This window comes from Carassius gibelio, chromosome A23 (assembly GCF_023724105.1).
Source record: "Carassius gibelio isolate Cgi1373 ecotype wild population from Czech Republic chromosome A23, carGib1.2-hapl.c, whole genome shotgun sequence".
In the NCBI taxonomy this organism is placed as follows: domain Eukaryota; kingdom Metazoa; phylum Chordata; class Actinopteri; order Cypriniformes; family Cyprinidae; genus Carassius; species Carassius gibelio.
The window spans coordinates 5099274-5125479 of NC_068393.1; the positions used below are offsets into that span (position 1 = coordinate 5099274).

General features: G+C 40.0%; 1 protein-coding gene and 1 long non-coding RNA gene across 11 annotated transcripts in view; one reads left to right on the forward strand and one right to left on the reverse strand.

Annotated features, from left to right (window-relative positions):
- LOC127945068 (utrophin) overlaps nt 1-26206 on the forward strand; it is a 192443-nt gene that overhangs the window by 36551 nt on the left and 129686 nt on the right. Inside the window, exons 10-34 of one of the 7 annotated variants that reach the window (XM_052541605.1) lie at nt 3984-4181; nt 6101-6282; nt 6357-6507; nt 8236-8355; nt 8722-8823; nt 9534-9641; nt 9902-10081; nt 10167-10336; nt 11102-11201; nt 11276-11363; nt 11450-11697; nt 12084-12264; nt 13771-13886; nt 18122-18262; nt 18348-18461; nt 21711-21866; nt 22049-22219; nt 22973-23152; nt 23251-23385; nt 23742-23891; nt 23986-24147; nt 24224-24241; nt 24506-24523; nt 25115-25246; nt 25955-26128. In XM_052541605.1, coding sequence (XP_052397565.1) covers nt 3984-4181; nt 6101-6282; nt 6357-6507; nt 8236-8355; nt 8722-8823; nt 9534-9641; nt 9902-10081; nt 10167-10336; nt 11102-11201; nt 11276-11363; nt 11450-11697; nt 12084-12264; nt 13771-13886; nt 18122-18262; nt 18348-18461; nt 21711-21866; nt 22049-22219; nt 22973-23152; nt 23251-23385; nt 23742-23891; nt 23986-24147; nt 24224-24241; nt 24506-24523; nt 25115-25246; nt 25955-26128 — 3495 coding nt within the window. Of the gene's footprint in view, nt 1-3983; nt 4182-6100; nt 6283-6356; nt 6508-8235; nt 8356-8721; nt 8824-9533; nt 9642-9901; nt 10082-10166; nt 10337-11101; nt 11202-11275; nt 11364-11449; nt 11698-12083; nt 12265-13770; nt 13887-18121; nt 18263-18347; nt 18462-21710; nt 21867-22048; nt 22220-22972; nt 23153-23250; nt 23386-23741; nt 23892-23985; nt 24148-24223; nt 24242-24270; nt 24289-24364; nt 24383-24505; nt 24524-24693; nt 24712-24740; nt 24759-25114; nt 25247-25954; nt 26129-26206 lie in introns of all 7 variants that reach the window. The other 6 variants (XM_052541606.1, XM_052541611.1, XM_052541609.1 and 3 more) reach the window with 6 other exon arrangements.
- On the reverse strand, nt 24048-24901 carry LOC127945109 (uncharacterized). 4 transcript variants are annotated; one of them, XR_008150522.1, is made up of 5 exons: nt 24775-24901; nt 24491-24588; nt 24303-24353; nt 24211-24259; nt 24048-24165 (listed from the first exon to the last, which is right to left on the reverse strand). It is a non-coding gene; the product is annotated as an uncharacterized LOC127945109 (long non-coding RNA). The 4 variants fall into 4 exon arrangements; XR_008150523.1 differs by having other exon boundaries at nt 24350-24400; XR_008150525.1 differs by lacking the exon at nt 24775-24901 and adding an exon at nt 24679-24760.

A 26206-nucleotide genomic window follows, 5' to 3' on the forward strand; every position in this document is an offset into this window, starting at 1 on the left:
CTGTTACGTAAGTGTTACATAAAGCTATGTCATGGAGGTGCTCATGAACAAAAATTGCAAAAGAAACTTCAGAGTCTCAATTGATTTCAATACAGCATGGTATTAGCATGTTGCTAAGCTAACACTATGACTCTTAAATTAGTATAAAAACACATGGTGTACACACATATTGGTTGAAACATTGCATTTGTAATAAGACTGAACTAGTTTTCAACCCGTAATTTTTGGATCTTGGATTTTTATTTTTTCACAATGCCTTCAGATATCCTTCTCCGTGAATGATACATGCTAATGCTGCTTTATAATTTGAAAATAAAAACATGGATGAATATTATGGTTTAAAATGCTGCCGAAATAGCTTACTAAATTTTGGAACTCAGAAATAATGTTAGTAGTGTTGATATAATAAAATATATTTATAACAATGAAAATTACCTAAAAATTAGGTAAAAAATTCGAAAATTAGCTTGTAGTGGTGCTTCTACAGCATAAATCCTCTTATTACTGAAACTATTAGTGACTGAGCAACTACAAACACGTTCATGCATCTGTGTGATGACTCTGTTTATAGACTCGGGCTAATATTGACGGTCCTAGTGTTATATGCAGCAGACTTATAGATTTAACACTTCCTTATTCAGCCCCCTGTGAACACTAGAGGAAACCATGACTTCATGAAGATACATGTGCATCTTTTCAACAAATATGAGTAGAGAAAGTGCATGGTGGGATTTCTTGCTCAGAAGAAACGCATGATGCAAAAAATGCAGTGGCAGTTAAAAAGCGGTTGTTGTTACTCTGGTGTTCTTCGATGAGGAACTGCCGGTGGAAAATGGCCATCACACTCTAGTGCCAAATAAATGACTCCACTACTACCAGTTTCTCTCTCTCTCTCTCTCTGCCTTCTGCTTTCAGTGGTAAGAGTGAATCATTCAGTCATACAGTATATATGCATGTGTATGTGTATATATATAGTGCCAAATGGTACACACATGCAGCCGGAGTTGGGTGGATTCTCTCTAATAATTTTCTTGCATAGCAGTATACAAATGGTGTAAAAAGGAGCATGGTATCGCCATGTTTTTAGACATGTATCATGGTAATAGCATAATGCCTTTAATAACCAAACGAGCTGCTTGGTTGTTACTCTCAAAACTTTTGTCATTTTTTCATGTGTGGAATCAGATCCACTCCTGAATGGAGTGTGGTGATCACTGACGCTCGTCTCTCATTGGCTGCTGGATATGTAGGCTTCTGCTGTGGGGCGTTTGGCTGGTTCTGCATTTGTCAGACCACAGATATTTAGATTATTGCTTATTCCAGCGTTGCTTCACTGCCCTCCGAACACACACAGTTTTACAGTCAGACAGAAAGAAGAGTGTTTTATCCAGCATGTGGGACAGAGTCGGGAATTCCAGCTAAATATTTTGATCAGATGACCTTTTCGTCCAGATCAGAGCTGTTCTTTCTGCATTTATTCAAGGAACAAAGCCTTATTTTAGGGCTCAGTTGCTAATATTAACTGGGTTTAAATGTGCTTTCTCTGTGAGAGCTCTGTTAAATGAGATGCAGTCTTTTGAAATGGTGACTGTCTGTTCTACTAAACCAATAATATTCTGTCTGACCTGTCAGCGTGTTTCTGTCGAGTTCTCAAACAGCCCTCAATCTAAATGTCATGAGTTGATGATTTTTCAGGTCACTATTTTTAAAGTCTATTTTTTCCCTTCTCTCTCAACAACAGGAAATTACAAAAAAGAAACCATGCCCTGGCTCTGTTATGACCAAATTGTGTCTAACATGGCAATGACCCCTTCAGGTGATACCATATATATCTGGCCTCATGGTAATACCCAGGTTTTTTTTTTGGATTTGGCCTCATGGTAATACCATGTTGTTGTTTTTTTCTTTTCTTTTTTTTTTTGGGATTTGGCATCAGGGTAATTTTGTTTTTGTTTTTTCATCATGGTAATACCATATTTTTATTTATTTATTTTTTATCTGGCGTCTTGCTAATACCATGTTTTTTGGTCCTGGTACCATGGTAATACCATGCTTTTTGGATACATTACTATAGTACTAGCATGTTGTTGACACTGTCTGCTGTGAAGTTCATGTTTTGCTCTCTAGGGCACTGGTGCTTTTGTATTCGAGTTATCAGTCTAAGCTTCCTTCTGTTGTCATTAATTTGTATCTCTCTTTTGATGCACTTTTAACATTTTTCCCAGAGTTCTCGGGTGTGGTGCTGTTTGGTTCCCCGATGTAAGATTGCAGATCAGACGGCTTCATTCCCTGATTCGGTGTCTTTTATTATTCAGCACAATGGCCTTCACGCCATGAAGAAAAACCTGCTTATTTTACCATCAGACTCACACAGTTAGTGCTCAACTAGTGTCTCACTCTTATCAATGAGCTGATATTTCCGCGTGCTGAGGAATGCAGGTCGCCAGGTTTAGAAAAGCTGTCAGTTTTTAAGGCGTAGGACATAAACATCTGAGAATGTGAATGATGTCAGACGACCGGCCGTGTAGTGCTGTTAGCTGGTGTTTAGTCCGCTGAGGACACGTGCCAGGGGCAGTATTGTCTGCGTCTGAAGGTCCTGCAGATTGTTTTGAGCGTGCGGCTCAGACCTTTCAACTTCACTGATGGCTTTTTCCATATGTCATTTTCCTATGGGTCTTTGAAAAGAAAGGGATAGCTCATAAATCAGTGTGACAATGGGATTTTCCAAGCTAGCATGCTAGGCCAGCTCACAGCAGATGCACAGTGACTCTCAGAAAACACGTCCAGGGCAACATTCAGTCCACAATCAGAACACACAAACATGAAAATGAACTCTGCTTTAACCATTTAAGATGGTTCAAGATGAATATTCAGGGCTATTAAGCAAATTTTTTAATTAATTACCATGATGCAGTTAATTTTAGTTAATTACTAAAGTTCATTTTTAATTAATCTTAAAAAAATCTGCTTCCAAATATAATACATTTGCAAATAAAATACCTATTAATCATTCATAAAAAAGTAGCCCTTTCCAAAAAAATAAGAAGCATCATAACTGTTTTAATAATAACTGTAATGGTTCTTTTGCAGAAAAATCTGCATATTATTGAATGATTTCTGAAGGATCGTGTGAGAAATGTTTTTGTGGAAACCGCAGCTTTAGGATTCTTTGATGAATCAAAAGTTCAAAAGAGCAGCATTTATTTGCAAAAGAGGAATGTCAACAGAGCAAATTTCTATTTCAAATAAATCCTGTCCTTTTGAGCTTTATTTATTTATTTATTCATTTATTTTGCAGGATTCTTTGAATAGTATCACATGAAAATAGAAAACGTTTATTGTTTGTAATATGTTGTTTTAAGTTGAGTCTTCTTTCAAAAACGTTATCAAATCTCACTGACCACAAACTTTTAAATGTAAGTTCACTACCATGATGTACAAATTATTGTTTTGCAATAATGTAATTTTTAAGTTATTTATTATTAACATTTATGACATTTATGTGAAAATGTGTATTACTGTCTTAATGTTTTAGTTTTTTGTTTTTATTTTAGAGTGGGATTTAAGTCTGATAATCCTTTTTCTTATTTATTTTATATTTTTCCCCCATGTTTATTTATTTTTTTTACACATTTTTTCTCCCCTTTTTCAAATAATCTTTTTTGTAAGTGTAACAATTTGTCAGTTTGAACAGAACCTATAGTTAAAATGTGTTAAAAAAGAAAATTGAGCAGATACAAGGATGCTGTGAGGTATAACGTGTCAGACTGATATCATCGGCCTGTGTGAATTCATTAGTGTGATGTTTATCATGATTACAGCAGTCACTGGTGTCTCTTGACCTGTCACAGCATTTGCGTTTTGAACATGAGCGCAAACATGTTTAACTAATCTTCATGAAACACCTAGTGCTTAATGTTTTCTGTAAGGTTATATGTCAGACTGATGAGGCGTTGACTGAAGCGCTGTGTGTTTCTGTGCAGGGATTGGCTGCAGAGGCGCAGGAGGTGAGCAGCACGCGGCCAGAGACGGAGGTGGACATGGAGGTCAGTCTGGACATGTATCAGATCACGCTGGAAGAGGTGCTCACCTGGCTGCTGTCGGCCGAAGACACGCTGCACATGCAGGACGACCTGTCCCACGACGTGGAGGAGGTCAAAGACCAGTTCCACACACACGAGGTAGAGGAGAGACACAACAACAGCTCACACACACTGCTAGTGTCATCGCTAGCTAGTAGTATGTTTTCATTGAGTTTCTCAGGAAAAATTATACCGATATAACATTCCTAATATGTAATATCCGAGCAAAAGAAACGATATGTATGAGACTGTTCTTGTCAGATTTTATTGGTGAAATTCCTCCCTCCACAGCAGCGCGACGCTATAAGCAGCACATGCACATATCAGCAGCACTGTTTCATCCTGTCAAAGAGTTATACAACTTTCAGTTAATAGCTTTCGAGTTTGAGATGTAACGGAGCATGTGATTTGTTGAATGTAGTGAACGAATACGCCCTTCACTGAATGAGTTTCGTTTGAGTCTGAATGAGATCGAGAGATCTTCTCGTTCGTTAATGAAATTAACTGGTACATAGCCTATCTCGTTCATGAACTAAATTAATGATAGTATACCGGGTCAGTTGGCCATTTAGCATGCAAATCTCAATCAGAAATCAATGGATACAAAGTGCAGTTATAGGTACTGTGCACATACGCTTGTTTTCATATTTAGCATACAGAACATAACTCCACTTTTAATCCCTGATTTATTAATGTGAATATATTATATATGAACTGTCTGACCAAACAATAAAATGTTAGTTATGAAAGAAAACCTTGTGCTTTGTTCATCTGAACAACTTATTTAAACTATGTATTTAATGCGATTATGCACACATTTTAATAAAGCCAAATCAGTTTTTGTAACGAGTGAATACTTTCGTTGATTTAAGACACACAAGACTCTTTTTCTCCACCTGATGGTGTATTTGTGTAGTATAAAGAAATGGTCACTGAACGAATCAATTTGGTGAACGAACTGAAAATGAACGAATCTCTTGGGAGAATAAAAATGTTCACCACTATTGCATGCCAGAGAGACCTTGTTTCAAAGATGGCCGCCGAGTGACATGATTTGCCTTAAAGGAACACGCTTTTCTTTTTTTTATAGGCCCTTTTTCCAACTCTCTCAGAGTTAAACAATTGAGATGTAAAATGTTTTAATCCATTCAGCCTCTCTCTGGGTTTGGCAGTAGCACTTTTAGCTTAGCTTTGAATCTGATTAGACCGTTAACAACTTGCTCAAAAATGACCAAAGAGTTTCTATATTTTTCCTATTTGACACTTGACACTTCTGTAGTTACATTGTGTATTAAAAACGACAGAAAATGAGAAGTTGTGATTTTTCTAGGCTGATATGGCTAGGAACTATACTCTCATTCAAGTGTACTAATCAAGAAACTTTGCTGCCGTACCACGAGTAGTGAGCAGACGCAATGATAATACACAGCCCCTGAAAATAGGCTTATTAGAAGTTACCTAGCTAGGACTATTTTCAGGCGCTGCAAAATATCATTGTGCCTGCTGCACCCATGGTACGACAGCAAAGATTCTTGATTATTACACCGGAATGAGAGTTGAAGAGTTAGCATGTCCCATGCTCAGATGCTCCGTGTTCCCGTCCCGTCAGAAAACATGCTCGGACCATGCCAGGAATGTGAGGAATTCTGTGAGGCAGAGAGACCTCTGACAGACAGCAGAGCCGGGCACATAAACTCACTCCTGAGCGATGGATCTAGAGCGGGAGGGTGAGGTTTACATTCCTGTCAGAAAGTGAAGGCTAAAATGAAGCTGTGACGCAGAAACAGAAGCAGAGCAAATACAGGAAAGCTGTGGAGATCCTCCGAGCAATGGGCTTTTCCTGAACATAAATCTGTTTGTCTCTGCACTTCGGTTCCACTTGAAAAGACATTCAGATAATGTGCAAATGGTTTGTTTCCTCAGTCCGTTTGATCATAAGATATTATGTGAACGAGTGGCACATTTCCGTCTACTTCACATACTCAAGCACTCACTGATGTGTTGTCTTGTCTCCTCAGGGCTTTATGATGGAATTGACAGCCCACCAGAGCAGCGTGGGTAACGTCTTACAGGCAGGACACCAGCTGATCGCTCAAGGCCACCTGAGTGAGGAAGAGGAGGAAGAGATCCGAGAACAGATGACACTGCTCAACTCCCGCTGGGAAAACCTGCGGGTCGCCAGCATGGACCGTCAGTCCAGGTACAGACACACTTCTACTGAAGACTTCTGTCTGAAGAGTGAGCTTCAATTTCTCCTCTCTCCTCTGTCTTCAGACTTCATGAGGTTCTGATGGACCTTCAGCAACAGCAGCTCCAGCAGCTCTCTGATTGGCTGACGCAGACGGAGGGGCGGATCCGTAAGATGGAGAAAGAGCCAATAGCAGGAGACCTGGAGGGATATCTGGCCCACATAGAGCAGCACAAAGTAAGAGGAGCATTTGATTTCTCTGTAAAAAGTAGGACTGTGTATCGTTAGCTATGCTATGGGGTGTCATGCAACGTCACAAAATTATACACACAATTTTGAGTTTATGGAATAGTTCAACCAAAAATTTTTATTTGCTCAAAATGTACTCACCTTCAGACCATTCAAGATGTAGATGAGTTTGTTTCTTCATCAGATTTGGAGAATTATAGCATTGCATCACTTGCTCACCAGTGGATGCTCTGCAGTGAATGGGTGCCGTCAGAATGAGAGTCAAACAGCTGATAAAAACATCACAATAATCCACATGTAATCCACACCACTCCAGTCCATCAGTTAATGACTTGTGACGTGAAAAATTGTGTGTTTATAAGAAACAAAGCCACTGTTAAGACATTTTAACTTTAATATGTCAATTCTGGCCAAAATAGGAATCCTTAAAAGCGCTTCCTGCAATAAAACGTACATCCCCTGTTGTTCTCGCACGTCAAAATACACTCACATGTTTGTTTCAGTCTGTTTCAGATTGTTTTGGCTTGTAAACGGTGCTTGATATGTGCAGAGTCATAGTGCATATCTCACCTGATTCAGACAAGCTGACTTTTTCACTGGAGAAAGTAATATTATGGATAGAGGGTTCATATTTTAGTAAAAAGCAATGGTTTGAAGTAATTGTACTAATGATGGATTTACTTGATACAAACATGCAGCTTTTCACGTCACAAGTCATTAACTGATGGACTGGAGTGGTGTGGATTACTTGTGCATTATTGTGATGTTTTTATCAGCTGTTTGACTCTCATTCTGACGGCACCCATTCACTGCAGAGCATCCACTGGTGAGACACTGATGTAATGCTATATTTCTCTAAATCTGATGAAGAAACAAACCCCTCTACATCTTGAATGGTCTTAAGGTGAGTACATTTTCAGTTAATTTTCATTTTTGAGTCAGCTGTTTTTTGCACTTAAAATCTTTTTATCTTCACTGTTTGTTCACTATCTGCCATGTGTAATCTTTATTTAACTTTATTTTAAATTTTATTATATGTCTTTTTTACATTCCCTTATTGTATAGTTGTTATCTACATTTTATATTGGATCTAGATTTTTAGGCTCTTCTGTCAATGTTATCTGTATGCACCTGGGGTCTGAGAGTAACGCAATTTCGATTCTCTGTATGTATGTACTGTACATGTGGAAGAATTGACAATAAAGCAGACTTGACTTGACTTGACTTGACTTGATCACAAAGGGATGAACACAGCTCTGGGTTGTTTTGATCCAGCTGAAAATGTTGTTGGCTTAAAATGAACCCAAAATGACTTGTAAATTAAAATCACACGCAGAATGACTACAATACAGAACACAGTCAACAGTAATAATCAAAAGCTGAAGTGCATAGGGCAGGCAAAGTGTTATCAGCACACATTTGAAGTGTGTAAGGCTCTATTTCACATCTACATTCCCAGCCCAACACAGTTGGGTTATGGATTATGAATGATTATCCTTACCCAACAGTTTTTTTTTAGCGTTCCTTAAAAAAAAATACAACAACAACAAAAAAAACAACAACAATTAAGATGGCAATAATAATATATTGATTGGTGATTTTGAAAAATCTTGCCTTAATAATTTTTCTCTTTTTGGGGTTAGAGAAGAAACTTAACAAAATGTAATCAAAGTGTACTTTGACCTTTTGACCTTTTTGACTGTGCAATGTCCTCAGGTTTTGCAGAATGATCTGGAGCTGGAACAGGTAAAGGTGAACTCTCTCACACACATGGTTGTGGTCGTGGATGAGAACAGCGGGGAGAGTGCAACTGCTGCCCTGGAGGAACAATTGCAGGTAGAGGACAACATACATGATATAATGCTGATTTACTTTCATTTGTTGTGCAATATTGTTTGACTAGAGTTATAGAGATCAAGGTGAATGTTACATTATTTGCATTAAAGAATTAATTTTACAATACATTTTTCTTAACTAAAGTCTACAGGTAATCAAACCAAGCTGTTTCCATGTCTTTACTGATAGCCCGTCTAAGGAATGAGATCTATTAATGTTGCACACAGTGTTGAGAATTCATTGAATGCAGCACAGCAAGAAACTTGGAACTGAACAGACATTTGACACTCCCAGTGGCCATAAAAGTGTCATTCAGTCATTCAGTGAATAACTTTCCCTCTTTTGTTTTTACTTCTATCTTTACAGTCACTGGGGGAGCGCTGGGCGGCAGTGTGTCGCTGGACGGAGGAACGCTGGAACAAACTTGAGGAAATTCAGCTTGTGTGGCAGCGGCTGCTTGATGACCAGGTGAGGCCTGATGCCAAAAATCCAACATCCCCATGTAACAAATCACAAAATTGATAATGAGGCCCTTATAGGCATGTTTGCAAATAATTGTTTCTGGACTTTGTTAAATGTTTTCCAGTTTGAAAATTGAAACAGAAAAAAAAAAAATGTTTTTATGATCTGTCATTTCTACAATGTTTGATACTTAAATATGTTTGTTTTTGCCCATCCATAGCCTACATTAATTTCAGTCCAGCACAAACATGAAGTTACTACAGCTGCTGGCCAAAAAATAATCAGGGGTGTGCCTCAGGGCTCTGTGTTGGGCCTCATTGTGATGTGCTCTTATCTCAGACTTGGAATGTTAATTTAATACATTAAGGGTTAGATTGCTATTTTAAAAGTTTAGACTGCATTCTGAGAAAGTGTGAGATTGAATTATGGTGGTTTATGACCTGCAGATACCATTACCACTGAGCCATTACATCATTAGCATTGACTGCACACAATCTTATTCTTACACTTCCCCCATCTAGACCACTTCTGTCAATCTGCAGACTGAACTGTGATGCAAATCAAAGGATATTTTCTATGATATTACATTAAATTTATGTTTTTATGCTGTGTACTGTGTAATTACTGCGTAACGGTGGGTAATATGATTATTTTCAATATATGAATTATGATGGATTTTTGCTATTGGAAAATCTACTTTCTTCTTATCCATTCAGAGTTTGTTTGGATCGTGGCTAGCAGAAAAGGAGAAGGCCTTGAGTGAAGTTCAGACCAGTGATTTTAAAGACCCTAGTGAAATAAATGCCAGCGTGCGCAGATTAGCCGTGAGTAGACAAACATACATCATTGTGTATTTGCAAGTTATAATTACATGCCCATAGTATAGGATATTTTAAAATAAATTTAAAGCATGAAAATAAAGCATTAAAATCTTGTTCAGATCACCTCTCAAAATATCTTCTAGTCCACAGATACTACTAAAATTGAAGATTGTAAGCTTGGGTTTTACAAATAATAAACATTATTCAACCGTAATCTGCCAGGTTGATAAGAGCATCGCTGTTTTGGGCTCTGACTCTTGCAGAATCTCAAGGAGGACATGGCCCAGAAGCGAAGGGCCCTGAGTGCTCTGTCAGATGCTGGACAGGATGTGATGGTGCTGTTAAACAGTCCAGCCGCAGCTCAGAGGATCGAAACAGACACAGACCTACTGACCCAACGTTGGGACAACCTGGTCCAAAAACTAGAGGACTGCTCCAGCCAAGTCAGATGAATGCATCTCATGTGTTTATTTTACTACACATTAGCTTTTATATGACATTGATTCCAAGCATCTGTTGGGTTTCCAGGTAACTGAAGCGGTGTCTGTGACTGGGATACCCCAGGTACCGGAGAAGATGGTCATGGACACAGTCACAACACGGATGGAGCAAACCTTCACCAGCAGCGATCGAGAGCTACCGCCACCTGCTCCACCTAAAAGACGACATCTGGATACAGACGGCGAGCTCAGGAGACTGTACGACAAACACAAACACAGCTTCCTCATCAGAATCCCCAGGAATCTCTTTTATCAGTCCCTACGACATCTTGCGATTTAAAAAAAAAAAAAAGATTCTTGCATTTTTGTCTAATTTTTGCAGATTTTCACAAAAGGGGGCAATATTAGCTATAATTCCAAGCCCAAAACAAATTATTCAATGTGTTCAACTGTATTCCCTTATAAAAGTGTTAAAATGTAAGGTTCTAATATGAGGCAGGCCTGTTTGAGCGATTAATATCTAATATTTCCGTGTGATCTCTCCAAATGATTAATTCATGACTTACTGTAGATTAGTCCATTGTCTTTTCAACCTATTCACTCCTAAAAGATGCCGCTGCTCAACTGATCCGTAGCTTTGCTTATGGACAAACTGAGAATTTATATACACATAACAATGAATGTATATGATCTCACTAGTAGGTTAGATTTAAATAAGTACAGTATTTTACTGGATTAAATATTTTGAGTGAATGCAATCACTGATAATACTATTTTAATGTGTGTAAAAAAAAAAAACAATTTGAGAAAAGCCACAGCAAATTCAGTCATTTTAGGCTGCAAAACATAGAAGTAAAAAAGTGCACTACAGAAATATTTGATAACATCATGCGGTGATGGCTGTGTTCATAGCGAGCACATTTGGGAACCATTAGCATAAGCTATACAGTGTTTACACACACACACTTCAGTTCACACACTGCTCTCATGTGAACCCTAATATGATGTGTTTGTGTTTTTTAGAGCTGAAACTGATGTTGCCAAGCTTTTGTCACGGCTGGCTGCATGGAAGTCATCCGCCCGAGCTGCTGGAGAGACGCCTGGTCTGAAGGAAAAACTACAGGTGACTTCTTATAACACTAACATTTACCTCTTCATATATTTGGACTACTGAATATATTTGCCCCATCTCTGTAGACGCTGCGGGTGGAGCTTGCTGAAAACGAGGGGGCAGTGAAAGAGGTAGTGCAGAAAGGAGAGAAGGTGATTGAACGGTTGGAGAAAGGTAGGAGATTGTGGATGATTTCCTCAAGATAAATGATGGTGCCTGTTTTCTCCTACTGATTAAAACGACTCCATCTGTCTTTATAGAAGGTCTGTCTTCAGAGGAGGCCCGTTCTGCTCTGGACTCTGTGCGTGAAGAATGGGAGAGCTGTCAGAACCTGATCCAGGATCTGAGGAACCGAGCTCAAGTACTAGAGCAGGTGGCAGCGCTTCAGTCAAGACTGAAGGCTCTAGATGGAGTCCTGCAGGAACCGGAGAAATGGCTGATCTCCACAGAAGGGTTTAGAGCAAAAAACAACCAGCAGGAACTCCAGACACTCAAAGACGACTGTGAGGTCAGTCAAATACCAGATGATTTCCTTAAATTAGATGTTAACTGGAATCTAACGGTCCACTCTTAAAAATAATGGTTCTTTATTGGCATTGATGGTTCCACGAAGAACCGTCAACATCCATAGAGCCTTTCCGTTGCACAAAATAGTGAAATAAAGTTCTTCAGATTATTAATGTTCACGCTAAGAAAAAAAAAAGGCACTGAAGGTTCTTTGGATCAACTAGTTGATCTAAAGAATATTTTGTGGAATGCAAAGGTTCCATCGCTGCACTTTGATGCCAACAAAGAACCTTTCTCTTTAAGATTGTAGTAATCTTCACTACAACACTTTATGTGATTTTTGCTGAGTTGTTAATAGAGCGAACGTGTGCTGTGTTTGTGTTTCAGGCTCGTATAGCAGAGCTGGAAAAGCTTCAGGCACAGGTGGAAGATCTGTGTTCTCAGACGGAGCGTCTGGCCGAAGCACCCGGAGCCCCTGACACCACGAGGTCCAGTGTGACAGCGCTGGCATCACGCCACAGCACAACCATTCAGGAGCTCCAGACACGGCAGCAGGACATCACCACAGGTATACACTGCCAAATTACAGCCCCTACACATAGCATTTAAAGAATGTCGCTCCAGCCTGCAATTTGAGGGAACTTGGGATTTAGAAAATTGGTAGTTGAGCTTTTCTTTCTAAACTACAAATATAGAGAAATGAAGACTGAATCGCTTCTGGAGACAGAACAACATTCTTACGGGACAGTTAAGGCAGCAATGTCATTGCTTATTCACCCTCATGTCATTCCAATGCATATGACGGTTCATGTTTCGAGCACGGAAGGAGAAATTTGGAAGGATGTCCAGCCTGCTCTTTCCGTACTGTAAAATACAGTGTAGCTGGTTCTGTCAAGCTCCAAAAATGACAAAAAACTACCATTAAAGTTTGCGAGCTGTCCATTAGGCGGCATACGGACTGAAATGCCACCTCATAAGTTTATAAACCTCATAAAAACCTCTTTAAATAAATAATAATGCCACATAGAAATAGACATGATTCAAATATTAACAGAATACACCATAAAGTCTAAGGAATGTAAGTCCTGCCTTTCAGTAAAAGAGCAAGGCTGCGTACAAAATCCCTTTCTGTCTTGAGTAGGTACTTCTTTTGACAAAAAAAGTCTGTTCTATTGAATTTGAATGTGATCCAGACAAACTACTTCCACCATAGAGCCAAGTTCTTTCCCTTATAAAATGCAGACTTTTGAATAAAAAAAACGTCTGGTTTTGTGTTGTGAGTCCAACTGTGAGCTTAAGATAATGCCTCTGTTGGCAGTTGACTAGGTTTTGGAGCAGATCTACAGGAAGATTGAGGCTCACTGAGGTTTTAGAAGAATTGAATCGGTGCCAAGGGGAGCAGTACCTCAGTTTCTCTTGTTTATTTCAGTTTTACAGTGACTTGCGCAACAGGTAAACCATTTGTGGAACCAACAAGAGCCGAGCCAGAGTGAGAGAGAGCGGTCTATTTATGGCTGTAATGTCAGTGTGGCCCACGAGAAAGCTTTTACTCACCAATAAACCTGTGTGTGCATGCTAGATAGAGCTCGAAATACGAGGACATCAGTGTTTAACCTTGGAAATGAGGACACACCATAGACTTCTATTGTTTTACATAAAGCTAATAACTATAGACTGACTCCATTCTGAAAAACTGTTTCCAGATAAAAATTGACGGCGGCAATAACACAATGTTTCTTTCTTTAAAACATTTTTTTCCTAATATACAGTAGAGCATTCAACGATGTCTCAGAACAATGTTTGGTCTGATTTCGCTAACTTCTGGGGCCGTTTTGTGCCACAAGTTTAGCTGAATATACACACACATGTTTACTTAGCTGACTTTGTGTAAAGCTAAATATAATCTTCATATCATCATACGTCATATCATGCATTTTTATGAGCTTATATTATTTGTCATTGAAAGACTGAATATTTGTCAAAATGTAAAAAATGCAAAACTTCTAAAATGTGAAATTATTGAATCAGTCAGAATGGTTTTTGGGTGGATGGACTGATGGATTTGTGTCTGTAGTTTTGTCCAGGCTGGAGGGGTCCCGAGCGCTGCAGCAGATGGGGTCCGGACTGAACACAGTCAGCGCTGATATCAGAGACATCACCACGGCTGAGCAGGGACTCATCAAAGCTCAGGTGTGTGTGTGTGTGTGTGTGTGTGTGTGTGTGTGTGTGTGTGTGTGTTTGATCCAGTATGCAAGTCCAGAAGTCAGAGGTCCATTGTCTGTGGTCAGTGTTGTTGATGAAGCACAGCTCACACAGAAGTCACTTTCAGATCAAGCAGCTTTCTGTTGGCTGATGCAGAGCATCTGTGTGAGCAACTTGAACCCGGTTCAAAATCTGTGTGGGGAACTCTTTCGCCCTTATTTGAAATTCCCGATCGAGTGGATTCCTGTTGAAATGACTGGAATCTGTCCATGAAAATCTGCAGAACAATGGTGAATGTAAGTGTACCTGAATTTTGTGAGGCAATGCTGCTCTGAAATGAGACAAATTCTTCACTAAATTGGTTGAACTAGGTATTGCAGTATAAATTTAAAATATTGGAGTTTTTTTTGTTTTTTCACCCGGCCCGTCCTCCTCAGACTTGACGCACACACAGGTTGCCAGATTGACAACACCAACAGGAACGAGCACACTTAACGATTAAAGAATTTGGTTTTCTGCCAACTGTCAACCCGGGGTGCTGAAATACAGTTGGGTAAACTGGTAGTGGGCGTGTTTCACAGACCAAAACAACGACAGACGTTCTGGCCCGGGACGCACATATTCAAAGGAGAATAACTGACTGTAGTCTTGTTTTTCAGATGAACAAGTATGTTAACCTAGCATGTTTCTTAAATATCCGCAAACATATTATGGTATCTTTATGCTTTAGTAGAGTCAAAATCTTACATACAGCACCTTTAATGTTGAGACACTTTTCAGGTATTGTGTACTTTGTATTTTTACATTAACAATATAATGAAAGGGGACATCGGATGAAATGTTCACTTTTTTTTATTTATTTTTTTTTTACTTTTTTGCAATTTGCCAGTTTGTTATGAGCCGGTGTCATCCAGCGAGTTGTTTCAATCTGGAGCAGGTTTCTATAGTAGATAGCTAGCTATTTGAATAAGACCACCTCCAAACCATATATGGAGTCCACGGCAGCACGGGTCACACCCATAGAAGAGAGGGGCGGGGTGAGCAGAGCTCATTAGCATTTAAAGAGACATGAACTGAAACAACTCGCTGTGAACAGAGCTGCTTCGTTTTACACGACCATTGAGGAATTTTAACCAAAGCATGTTACCGTCATTTCATGTAGATCCTAAAGAATCATACTAACTTGTGGAAAGTGGGCATCTGATGCCAGTTTTCCTCTCGTTTGGCGCTTGACGAGGAACCTGCTTGTCAAATCTGTGAGTGCTTGATGTGTTAGTCTAGCATTGTGCCATATGTTGATTCTCTGTTTGAATCTCCACTTGATCCATGTGTTCAGTCCTTTAGCTGATATATGAGTTTCTTTCTTTATCTCCATGAAGGATGGGAAGAAAGCCAACGACTAAGATGGCAAAACAAGCCAAAGAGAGCAAACGCTGGCTGGTATTTGTTTAAAGTTCTACAAATATTTATCCTCTGCTGTGTTCATCTCTGACCTCAGTCTGGAGAGATGAGGCGCGCCGGGCACTGCCCACGTGGCACAGAAGGGCTTCAGATGGACGTCTGCACAAACAGCCAGAATATGACCCTAAATCCACTTATGAAATGTCTGTCATATACAAGTCATTCGGGCAATCACAACGCACTGGATAGCTGGCCAATCAGAGCACAGCTCGCTTTTCAGACCGATGAGCTTTGTAAAAACTGACGCATTTCATAAAGGTGCGGCATAGAGTAGAAAAATAATAATGTGTATTATATGGAAAATAATGTTTTTGAACCACATAAACATGTTGCATTGCACAAAATACACAAAATAATGTTCTTTTTAGCAGCATCATATGACCCCTTTAAACACCGCTGTAGCTGTAAAATAGCCATAACACAACCGTAAAATACACAATCACAGCTGTAACAGCTATAAACTATAATATACAGCTGTATGAATATGACCCTACATCCACTTATGAAATGTCTGTCATATACAAGGACTGATTATGGACTGTGAGAAGCAGAATCACTATCTTAGCCATGACTTCTTTCTTCAGAGGGAGTGAAAGGGATCTTTGGAGGTTTTTCGGGTGGAGTTGTGTCTCCATCTGCGGGTGTGAAAGAAGTACTGCACTTTTAACAATGATCCTATATGCATGGCAGTGAATGATAAATAATGAATTTGGCAGAAATGAGTTGGTAAACGTTTGTACATTTTCAACAGTATTTTGTGAATGTGTACAGTAACCATCAAAGTAAAAACATAGCCTCCTAACACTTTGGCTCCATGTGTACACATCCAACATTAGTTTTCAACCATAACCAAAACCAGCATATCCAAGTCTCAGCAGTATTTGTCATGTCATAAAAATATACTTAACATTTTAGTGATTTATTTTTATTTCATTTTTTTATTTTTTTAAAATCTGATTGTCTGATATTTCAAAGATACTTGCTAACCTTCAAACTTGGTCATAATGGTCTTTAATGATATTTGGTATGTATTATGGATTTACTGTCATATAAAAATAATTACCCATAAATATAAATCATGCTCAGAAGAACTTGAATATTTTATTTTATTTTATATTATTTTTTACAGTGTTATTTAAAGGGGGGGTGAAATGCTCGTTTTCACTCAATATCCTGTTAATCTTGAGTACCTATAAAGTAGTACTGCATCATTCATAACTCCAACAAGTCTTTATTTTTATTATATTCATAAGAGAAAGATAGTCTGTACCGATTTTTCCCGGAAAAACACGAGCGCCTAGAGGCGTGACGTGTGGGCGGAGCTAAAGAATCACGAGCGCCAGTAGGCTTTTGTGTTGAGCACGTCTGGAAGCTGTGACACAGATCCAGAGGCTGAAATTTAACAAGAGCAGCATGAGCAAAGGCGGTATGCTATGTGGTATGTACTGAAACTATATATTTGATTAGCGGTTTTGGAAAATGACTAAGTTCCACTTTATGTCGTCTTTTTTTTTTTTTTTTTTAAGCTGTACATGTGGAAAGTGCAGTTTGATGACAACGTCGCATGCTGTTTACTTGATGTGCTTACGCGCTGATAGCTAAGCTAACAACACAGAGGTATTTGAAGCAGTTTTACTCACCGCATGCGGTTCCAACACACGATCGTGACCCTTTTTCGTTGGGACTGCATTATCCTTAAGAAATAAACGATGTGCAAATCCAGTGTCAACCTGGGCCATGTTTGTAAAACAATCTTCGAAATGCAGGGAACAAACAAAAACACTTGCACAACTCCGTTGATGCTCTGTAAAAATAAACTCCATCCACTGGTCCCTTAATGCTGTTTCTCTTTTGGTACTCTGTGCAGGATTGTCTTGCCCTGGCAACCAAAAACACACTCCTTTTGTGACTTTTCGCGACGCTCTCGCTCTGATCAGTGAAGTCTGTTGTGCTCTCAGTGCTCTGCTCTACGGGAGCGCGCGCTCTTCCGGGAGAAGTGCCTCAGGACCCGTATAAGGAAATTCTGCTCCATCTAACGTCACACAGACCCATACTCGAAAAAAACTTTCCGAAACTTGTGACAAACCGGAAGAGGTTTTTTTGGAACAAAAATACTCCTTCAAACGTACAACTTAATTTTTGAAACTTTGTCCATGTTTAGCATGGGAATCCAACTCTTTAACAGTGTAAAAAACTCAGTATACATGAAATAGCATTTCACCCCCCCTTTAAGTGTTATATATTATTATAGTATTTATTCATGTTAATATTAAAATACCATTTTTTAGCTTTGTTTTACATTTTCATTTTTTTGTTTCTTTAGTCATTTTGTTGTACCTTTGTCATTTTTTTAGTAGAACTCTTTAAATATATATTTCTGTTTATTTTTATTTCAGTTTAATTACTTTATTACTCCAACTTAAATGTATTACTGTTATTTGTCAGTAATTTTGACAACTCTTATTTTTAAGTGGTTTTTCATGTAGTATTCATATTTTCATATTCCGCTGTATTTCAGTTAACAAAAAGATTTACTAAAACAAAGGTGTTTTTTTCCTACTATCACGTAATAGTATCTATTATATTAATGACACGTTTCCCCTAGTTTCTGTAGTTTATAAACTGTTGTTTACCTGCCTACCCAAGTCAGTTGATGAGAAAGTGAAATCATAACTTGGCAGGGCATTCAGTCTGAGTTCCTACAGTGAGTGTTGTAGATTTGACTGATCTGATGACTCCTCAGGACTCCTCTGTTGTTCTAGGCTCTCTGTGCTGAGATATTGCAGCAGGGTCAGGAGGCATCGGAGGCAGCAGAGCAGCAGGCCTGGACTGAGCTCTCCACGGCCGCCCAGGATCAGCTCAGCATGCTGCAGTGCATTCTGGGTAGCATGAAGGACACAAAGGTGAGAGCTGTGCCCTCAGGCTGATTGAGATGCTTGTCTTTGCATGTGTGTGGTGTGTTTTGACGGTGGTGTTGATGTGGATCAGGTGAAGCGTGAGGAGGTGGAGCGCTGGCTGAATGCTGCTGATGAGCTGCTGTCTCGAGACGCTAGCGGCTTCAGCCAAGCTGACAAACTACAGGAAGAAGTCAACCAGTGCAAGGTCAGAGGTCAACTCGCTCGATAAGTCATTCATGTGGTAGGGTACTGTTGAATAAAGGCTCCATATACTATATATTGCATATATATATATATTGCAGTGGTTTACTGTTAGTGAACATCCCTATGAATATGTAGATGAATATGTAAATATATAAGAGATGCACTGATCGATCGGCCAGGGATCAGACTTACTACTTCCAGATTTTGAGCCGATCCATTTTGTTACCAGCGACACAGGCAATAACGTCATGTCAGCTGTGTGTTCTCGCTCTCTTCTCTCTGACGACCCCTTCTCTCTCACACACCTCTTATCTGTGTGTCAAGCAGCTTGTGAGCCACAGATACCAAAATGAGTGGCTAACGGCGCTAAAACGTTCTAATACACAGAAAATGATGTCAAAATACCCGTTTTGGCGAGTATCAAGTTAAACACAGTCAGTTTTGGAACGATAAATAGGTGAGAAAGAGAACATGCGTTGTGTTAAAGTATACTGGGTCCCTGGATAAACTCTTAAAGGGACCGCAGTCCAATATTCCTGCTGCTGTCTGTCAGGTTAATCAAAGAACAAAAGACAAACAAAATCACTTTCTGCTCTTGACTGAAGATGTTGTATAACTTTAATGGTTAGCATTCATTTGTATTTAATTTTTGAAGTGATTTCTTGAATAAAACTTACTTAACATGAAAAATTTAGTTTTATTTCACTCTTTATTCTATTGCATTTATTTGTGCTGTTGTTTGCAATTTGTTCTTATTTTATTACTAGCTTTTTTTATGAAAATAAAACCCTGCGTTGAAGAAAAGTAGATCTTTATTTGTATGTGAAAAATCTGAATCTTCAAAAATCGGTATCGGCAGATCACACTTACAAAACAATCGGACATCAGAATCGGCCAAGACAATGCAATCGGTGCATCTCTAAAATATATGCTGCACGCTTTCTTCTCATAACAATATAAAAACACACAACAAACAGCAATTAAAGGGCTTGTTCTCCCAGAGAACAAAATTTGCTGTTATTTATTTACTTCTCCCCCCAGGCCTTCAAAGATGTAAGTGACTTTTTTTTCCTCAGTAGAATAGAGACGATTTTTTTGCTGAAAATGTGGTCCTTTGGGATTCATAAAATGTCAGTGGTTATCTGCACTTTCAGAGTCAAAAATGCATTTCAGACAGCACTAATTTAACACCTGTGAATCCTGACGATATATTGAGGTGTTATGAAGTGAAACAATCGGTCTGTGCAAGAAACTGAACATTATTACTGTATTTTCCGGACTATAAGTCATACTTTTTTTAATTGTTTGGCTGGTCCTGCGGCTTATAGTCAGGTGTGACTTATTTATCAAAATTAATTTGACATGAATCGAGAGAAATGAACCAAGAGAAAACATTACCGTCTCCAGTCGCCAGAGGGCGCTCTATGCTGCTCGGTGCTCCTGTAGTCTACACTGAAGACATAGAGCGCCCTCTCACTGCTGGAGACGGTAATGTTTTCTCTTGGTTCTAAATGAATGCGACTTATATGTTTTTTTCCTCATCATGACGTATTTTTAGAACGATGTGACTTATACTCAGGTGCAACTTATAGTCCAAAATATACGGTACCTGAAATCTAGAGCCTCAGGCAATGGGGAAATATGATTATTTTCTTTCGACAGTTTGATTCAATGGACTGGTTCAATTTACTTGCATTTTATCAAGAGCAATGGTTTTAAATCTTCTTTACTGTTCTAATGAATAAAAAATTTACCTATATCTCTTACTCGACACTCTCGTATATTTGTTTACTGCCACTTATTTGTATGTGTTGTATGTATTGCCCCGCTTACAGAAAACAGCATGCCACTTTGATATACCAAAGCCCTCCACCTGTCTGGGCCTAATTGTGTATGGTCAAGTTTACTAGCTGTGTGAATAGTCCTGTTGAGTCTGTAAATCTGAGCTTCGTCACAAGCATTTCAATGCAGTGCAACTGTGCCAAAAATCACAAATAAATCACTCTTGACTCATGGATGGCCTGAGGGTGAGTAAATTAACAGCAACGTTTAATTTTTGGGTGAACTATCCCTTTAAGAAAGCATATGATCATTGCTATATGCTTGCAAGAGCTCTACGATGTAAAAACGATGGGTTACTTAACGTAACCCCAGTACGATAACAGAGTGAGGTGTTTCACTATGGGAATCGCTTTGGGTGTGACCAACTACGGAAGCTCCTATGCCACCACGTCTGTCTTTGACCTATATTACTCAGGTTGACCCCTACGAAGTCATTAAGAGAGATTTCTTCCCATTCCTATGCAAGGAGGGAAGTGTTGTTTAAAAGTCAACGACATCTCCTTCATGCACGCCGGCAAGGCGTGTAGGAGTTGTCTCATTGTGGTTTGAGCAGGCGGTAGCCTTTTCCCATCATAAAGGTCCCTCTCTGCTCCTTCTGAATCCTGGGCCGAGGGCCACGCTAGGCCCTGTTTTGCCGCGGCTCGCTTGCATACCTCGTGCAGGTTACTGTCTGCCTGAGAGCCAGTGTCAGTCGCGCTAGGAGGTCTAGACTGCTGGACAGGGAAGAGAGAGTTGTCTTCCTCCTCCTCTTCGTCCATGTCCAAGTCGAGGAGGTCAGAGTTAGCATCGTCCTCTGCGTCGTCGTCTCCCAGCTCCTCTTCCTCGTGTGCGAGAAGGCCATCGAACAGAGAAGGGATATCCAGGGATTCGGCTTCCATCATCTCAGCCCAGCTCGTCGTGGTAGCTCACTGATGATCGTTAGCCTTAGTTTTCACGATGGCTCCGGCCAGACGTGGGTCCTGCTGGCTAGCCACCGCCACTCTCAGCCTTCTCTCCAAAATTTTAACCGGCAATGATGCACAGTGAACGCACGTTTGTGGGTCCGCAAGCGACGTTTGAGAGTGCTTAGCGCCCATGCACATGGGATGCTCAGCTCTGCAGAGTTTAAGGTTTTACCCACGGCATCTGAGTGACTGAAACACAGCTCCAGATGAATTTAGATCGAAATAACAGACTATTTTGCTCTTTGATTTCACTTGAAGTACGTGCAGTATATCATGATGCTAGTTTTCCATAGTTTCTAGCTGTTTGACACTAGTTTAGTGGGTTTTTCAGCAGGCCCACTGTGGCTGAGCTGGTGGTGGACTTGAGCTGGTTTTCATCATTTAAACTGGTTGAGAAATCAGCTGAAGTTGATGGTTGAGAAATTCCCTCAGCAACACCAAAGCTGTCCGTGGTGTTTGTGCAGGAGCTGGTGAGTGAGATGGACAGCGTGAACTCGTCTCTGAAGCAGATGAGGGAGAACGTGACGGCCGTGCAGAAGAGCTCAGTACATGGTCTGGTCAGCTGGGGGCAGACGGAGCTGGACGACAGTCAGAGACGCTGGGACACGCTCAGTAAAGAGGTGCGAAAGATAACATCTAGTGCTGCCGAACACTGACTGCAATGGCATTAAGGGCAGAACTCATACGAGAGGTGGCTGATTCAAGTAAAAACTATACAGCAACCCGCTTCCCAGCCTCTTCTCTTCTGCAATACGTCAAGTTACACTGATGTGGGTCTAAGCGTGGTCAATCTTGATTGCAGCTGCTGAGGCGTGAGGAGCGTGCGAGTGACGGTCAGGAGAGAGTGGTGAATCTGAAGAAAGACGTGGCGGAGATGCGCGAGTGGATGATTCAAGTGGACGAGGAGTTTCTCATGAGAGACTTTGAGTACAAGAGCCCCGAGGAGCTGGAGGAGGCGCTGCAGGAGATGAAGGTCTGTAGCAAGAGCTGGAAAAGCCCTTTTTAGCATCATATGATTATTTTACACATTATATATTGTAATGTTTATTAATGTGGATTTCTACTTAATGTATTTTACAATGCTTTTTTAGTATATAGCATAGTAGTATATACTGTAGTATAATAGTTTATATACTATAATAGCATTTAATGTAATTGTTTTTATATGTATTTTTTAGTTTTTTAATTTTTACGTTTTTTTTAATGTGCTTTGGCATTCTTATTTTGTTTTTATATTTCTATTTAGATTAAATTTTATTTTCTCGGTTTTAGTAATTTTAGTACTTAACTAGTTTTATTTCAGTTAGATGCAAAGGCAGCATTTCTAGTGTTCGTGTTTTTCATGTAAAATGTTTTAATTTATTTCAGCACTTTTTTTTTTTTTAAAGAATAGGACTTTTAACAGTTTTAGTATCAGTACAGTAAGACTGCTGTTTTCATGTTTTCTTTTGATACATAAAAAAAATATATTTTAAGCATTATATAATTTATTAGTCATTTATTAGTGAAAGATAATGTAAAGTTGCACCTTTGTGTGATTATAACACATTTTGAGCACATTGTGAGTGCCAAACAGTCTTTTTTAAATTCGGTATTATTTTAATAGTTGCTTTTTTCCCTGAAGCTCTGAAAATAGTTTTTTTTTTTTTTTTGCCAAAGTCATATATATATATTTTTCCTCCTTGTCTGACCCTTATAGAAGATGCCTTCTCTGTGTGTGTTTCAGAGGGCTAAAGACGATGTGTTACAGAAGGAAGTGCGTGTGAAGATTATGAAGGACAACATTAATGTTCTGAATAGTAAGACGCCCCCTGGTGGTCCCGACCTGAGCCCTGAGCTCACTGAGGTGCTGCTCAACTACCAGAAACTCTGCGATCGCTTCAAGAGCAAGTGCCACACACTGGAGGTATACACACACACACACAGGATGCTGTGCGATCGGACAGACGTGGTTGGGTTGTTTCCTGTTTCGATGTTCATCCGAGTGTGTGCACTGATGTTCAGGAGGTGTGGTCCTGCTGGATCGAGCTGCTGCAGGATCTGGACGTGGAGTCTGGCTGGTTGAACACGCTGGAGGAGAAAGTTCAAGCCACTGAGAGCGTCCCAGAAAACACAGAGTCTGTCAGCGAGGCTCTGGAGGTAACAGCTTTCATGCTAAAGACCTGGCTTAGCTTGTTCAGTCAAAATCCAGTCATTTCAATATGTATTCACATCCCTGGGAATTTCAAGTATGGGTGAATATTACCCCATGCAGATTTTGCAATGAGTTCAAATTGCTCAGACAAATTGATCAACAGAAAGCTGTTTGGTTTGAAAGTGTGCTACACTATTGACAATGGGTCTTTTTCGCCCCTGAAACATTGCTAATGTGACTGAACCTTAAGTGTTACAAATATGCTATGATATGTTTTTTGTTTACGTCTGATTGTGGTGTGAGTGATCGGATCCCGAGTTGTTGTTAATATCTATTGATGGTGCAAACATGTCTCTTTCAGTCTCTGGAGTCGGTTCTGCGTCATCCGGGTGATAACAGGACTCAGATCCGAGAGCTGGCCCAGACTCTCATCGACGGAGGCATTCTGGATGAACTCATCAGCGAGAAACTGGAGAGCTTCAACTCACGCTACCAAGAACTGACTCAGCTGGTGTGTTTGTCTTCAGATCAAATGATTCACCAGAACTGATTCAGATTCACGTCAGATGTGCGGTGTTAGACTCGTGTGTGTGTGTGTGTTGTAGGCTGCTGCACGTCAGATGTGTCTGGAGCAGAAGTTGGGGACTCTGAGAGAGAACGAGGCGGTGTTACAAACACTACAGACGTCCCTGACGCAGCTGGACCAGACGCTCACCTCGTACCTCACCGACCGCATCGACGCCTTCCAGCTGCCACAGGAAGCTCAGGTATAAACACACACACTCCTCATTCACAGCTGCCACAGGAAGCTCAGGTATAAACACACACACTCCTCATTCACAGCTGCCACAGGAAGCCCAGGTATAAACACACACACTCCTCATTCACAGCTGCCACAGGAAGCTCAGGTATAAACACACACACTCCTCATTCACAGCTGCCACAGGAAGCCCAGGTATAAACACACACACTCCTCATTCACAGCTGCCACAGGAAGCCCAGGTATAAACACACACACTCCTCATTCACAGCTGCCACAGGAAGCTCAGGTATAAACACACACACTCCTCATTCACAGCTGCCACAGGAAGCTCAGGTATAAACACACACACTCCTCATTCACAGCTGCCACAGGAAGCTCAGGTATAAACACACACACTCCTCATTCACAGCTGCCACAGGAAGCCCAGGTATAAACACACACACCCCTCATTCACAGCTGCCACAGGAAGCTCAGGTATAAACACACACACTCCTCATTCACAGCTGCCACAGGAAGCTCAGGTATAAACACACACACTCCTCATTCACAGCTGCCACAGGAAGCTCAGGTATAAACACACACACTCCTCATTCACAGCTGCCACAGGAAGCCCAGGTATAAACACACACACTCCTCATTCACAGCTGCCACAGGAAGCCCAGGTATAAACACACACACCCCTCATTCACAGCTGAAGAAGCATTTCGGTCACGGTCGGCATCTTCTCTGACTGTGTCAATTATATTTCAGGGGAAGCCTGTGCATCAGTCCTGACTGCATCACACTGTTTGTACTGGCTGTTTTTTTTTTTGGAAATATTTGCATTTATGCACATACGATTGGATTAGTTGTGGACTGGACCGTCATGATTTGACTAAAGCAGGACTGAATTTAGTGCCTCAGAGGGGTTTAGTAGTTTTTACTAGTCTTTTACTCTTTGGCGTTTAACTTTAAAAATGCTCTGAATGCAGGTCATTCAGGGCGAGATCGCGGCCCATGAGGCCACACTGGAGGATCTGAGGAGGAGGAACGTAGGTAACGTAGCTCCAACCGTCCCAGAGGGCAAACCAGTGCGAGGAGGAACCCTCCTGGACCAGTTACAGGTGAGACACAATACTGCCCCCGCAGGACCGGAGAGGAAATGCAAATCACCAGACTGTTTTTGTCATACATCACCCTGATTTAGTAATTCATCAGGCTTTGAGATTTCATTCTGTGCAAGTGTCATTTTAGTATTATTTGTATGCTTTTTTAATAGTTTTTATTAATTTTCAATTTGCTTTTTTAGTTACATTTTTTGTAACTTTGTTATGTGCTTTTGATGTTTTATTAGGTTTTTGTCTTGTTTTTTATATATGACTATTTAATTTATTTCAGGATCAGTTTTAGGTTTTGGTTCAGTTTTAGTTGATACTAATAACTCTGCTCTGCATATTTGTAAACCTTTAATGTTCTTATTTGCATGCTTTCTAGGTTGGAACAAATACCCACTTTGAAAAAAACCCCAAAACAAATATATTTACCTACAAACTGGAATACACTACATGACTTTTGCCCAGATTTTTTTTCGCTTCGCTTTAAAATATGATTGGAAGATTTCATACATGCTATATATTTTAAGCCAGTTGTAGAACACGTAATGCTATAATTTGATATGCGTCAGCAAGGCGCCTGTGTGAGTTTGTGGTGTTTGTTAATCAGTGATCATCAGTCTAGTAATGTCTGATCTTCAGTCGTTTGGTGTTTAATGCCCAGCCTTTCCTCTGTGAACGTTAACAAAATTGGCACTTGTGTATTTCTGTTCTGTTTAGCGGAAACTCCGTGAGATTAGTACAAAATTCCAGCTGTTCCAGAAACCAGCCAACTTTGAGCAGAGGATGCTGGACTGCAAGAGGATTCTGGACAACGCTAAAGCTGAACTTCACATCCTGGACCTGAACGACACACAACCAGAGGAGATCCAGACCCACCTGAACGGATGCATGGTGAGAAAACACACCACTCTTATTCAACTATTAATTCTGTACCATTATAGTACACATTCATATTTTGAATTGGCATTG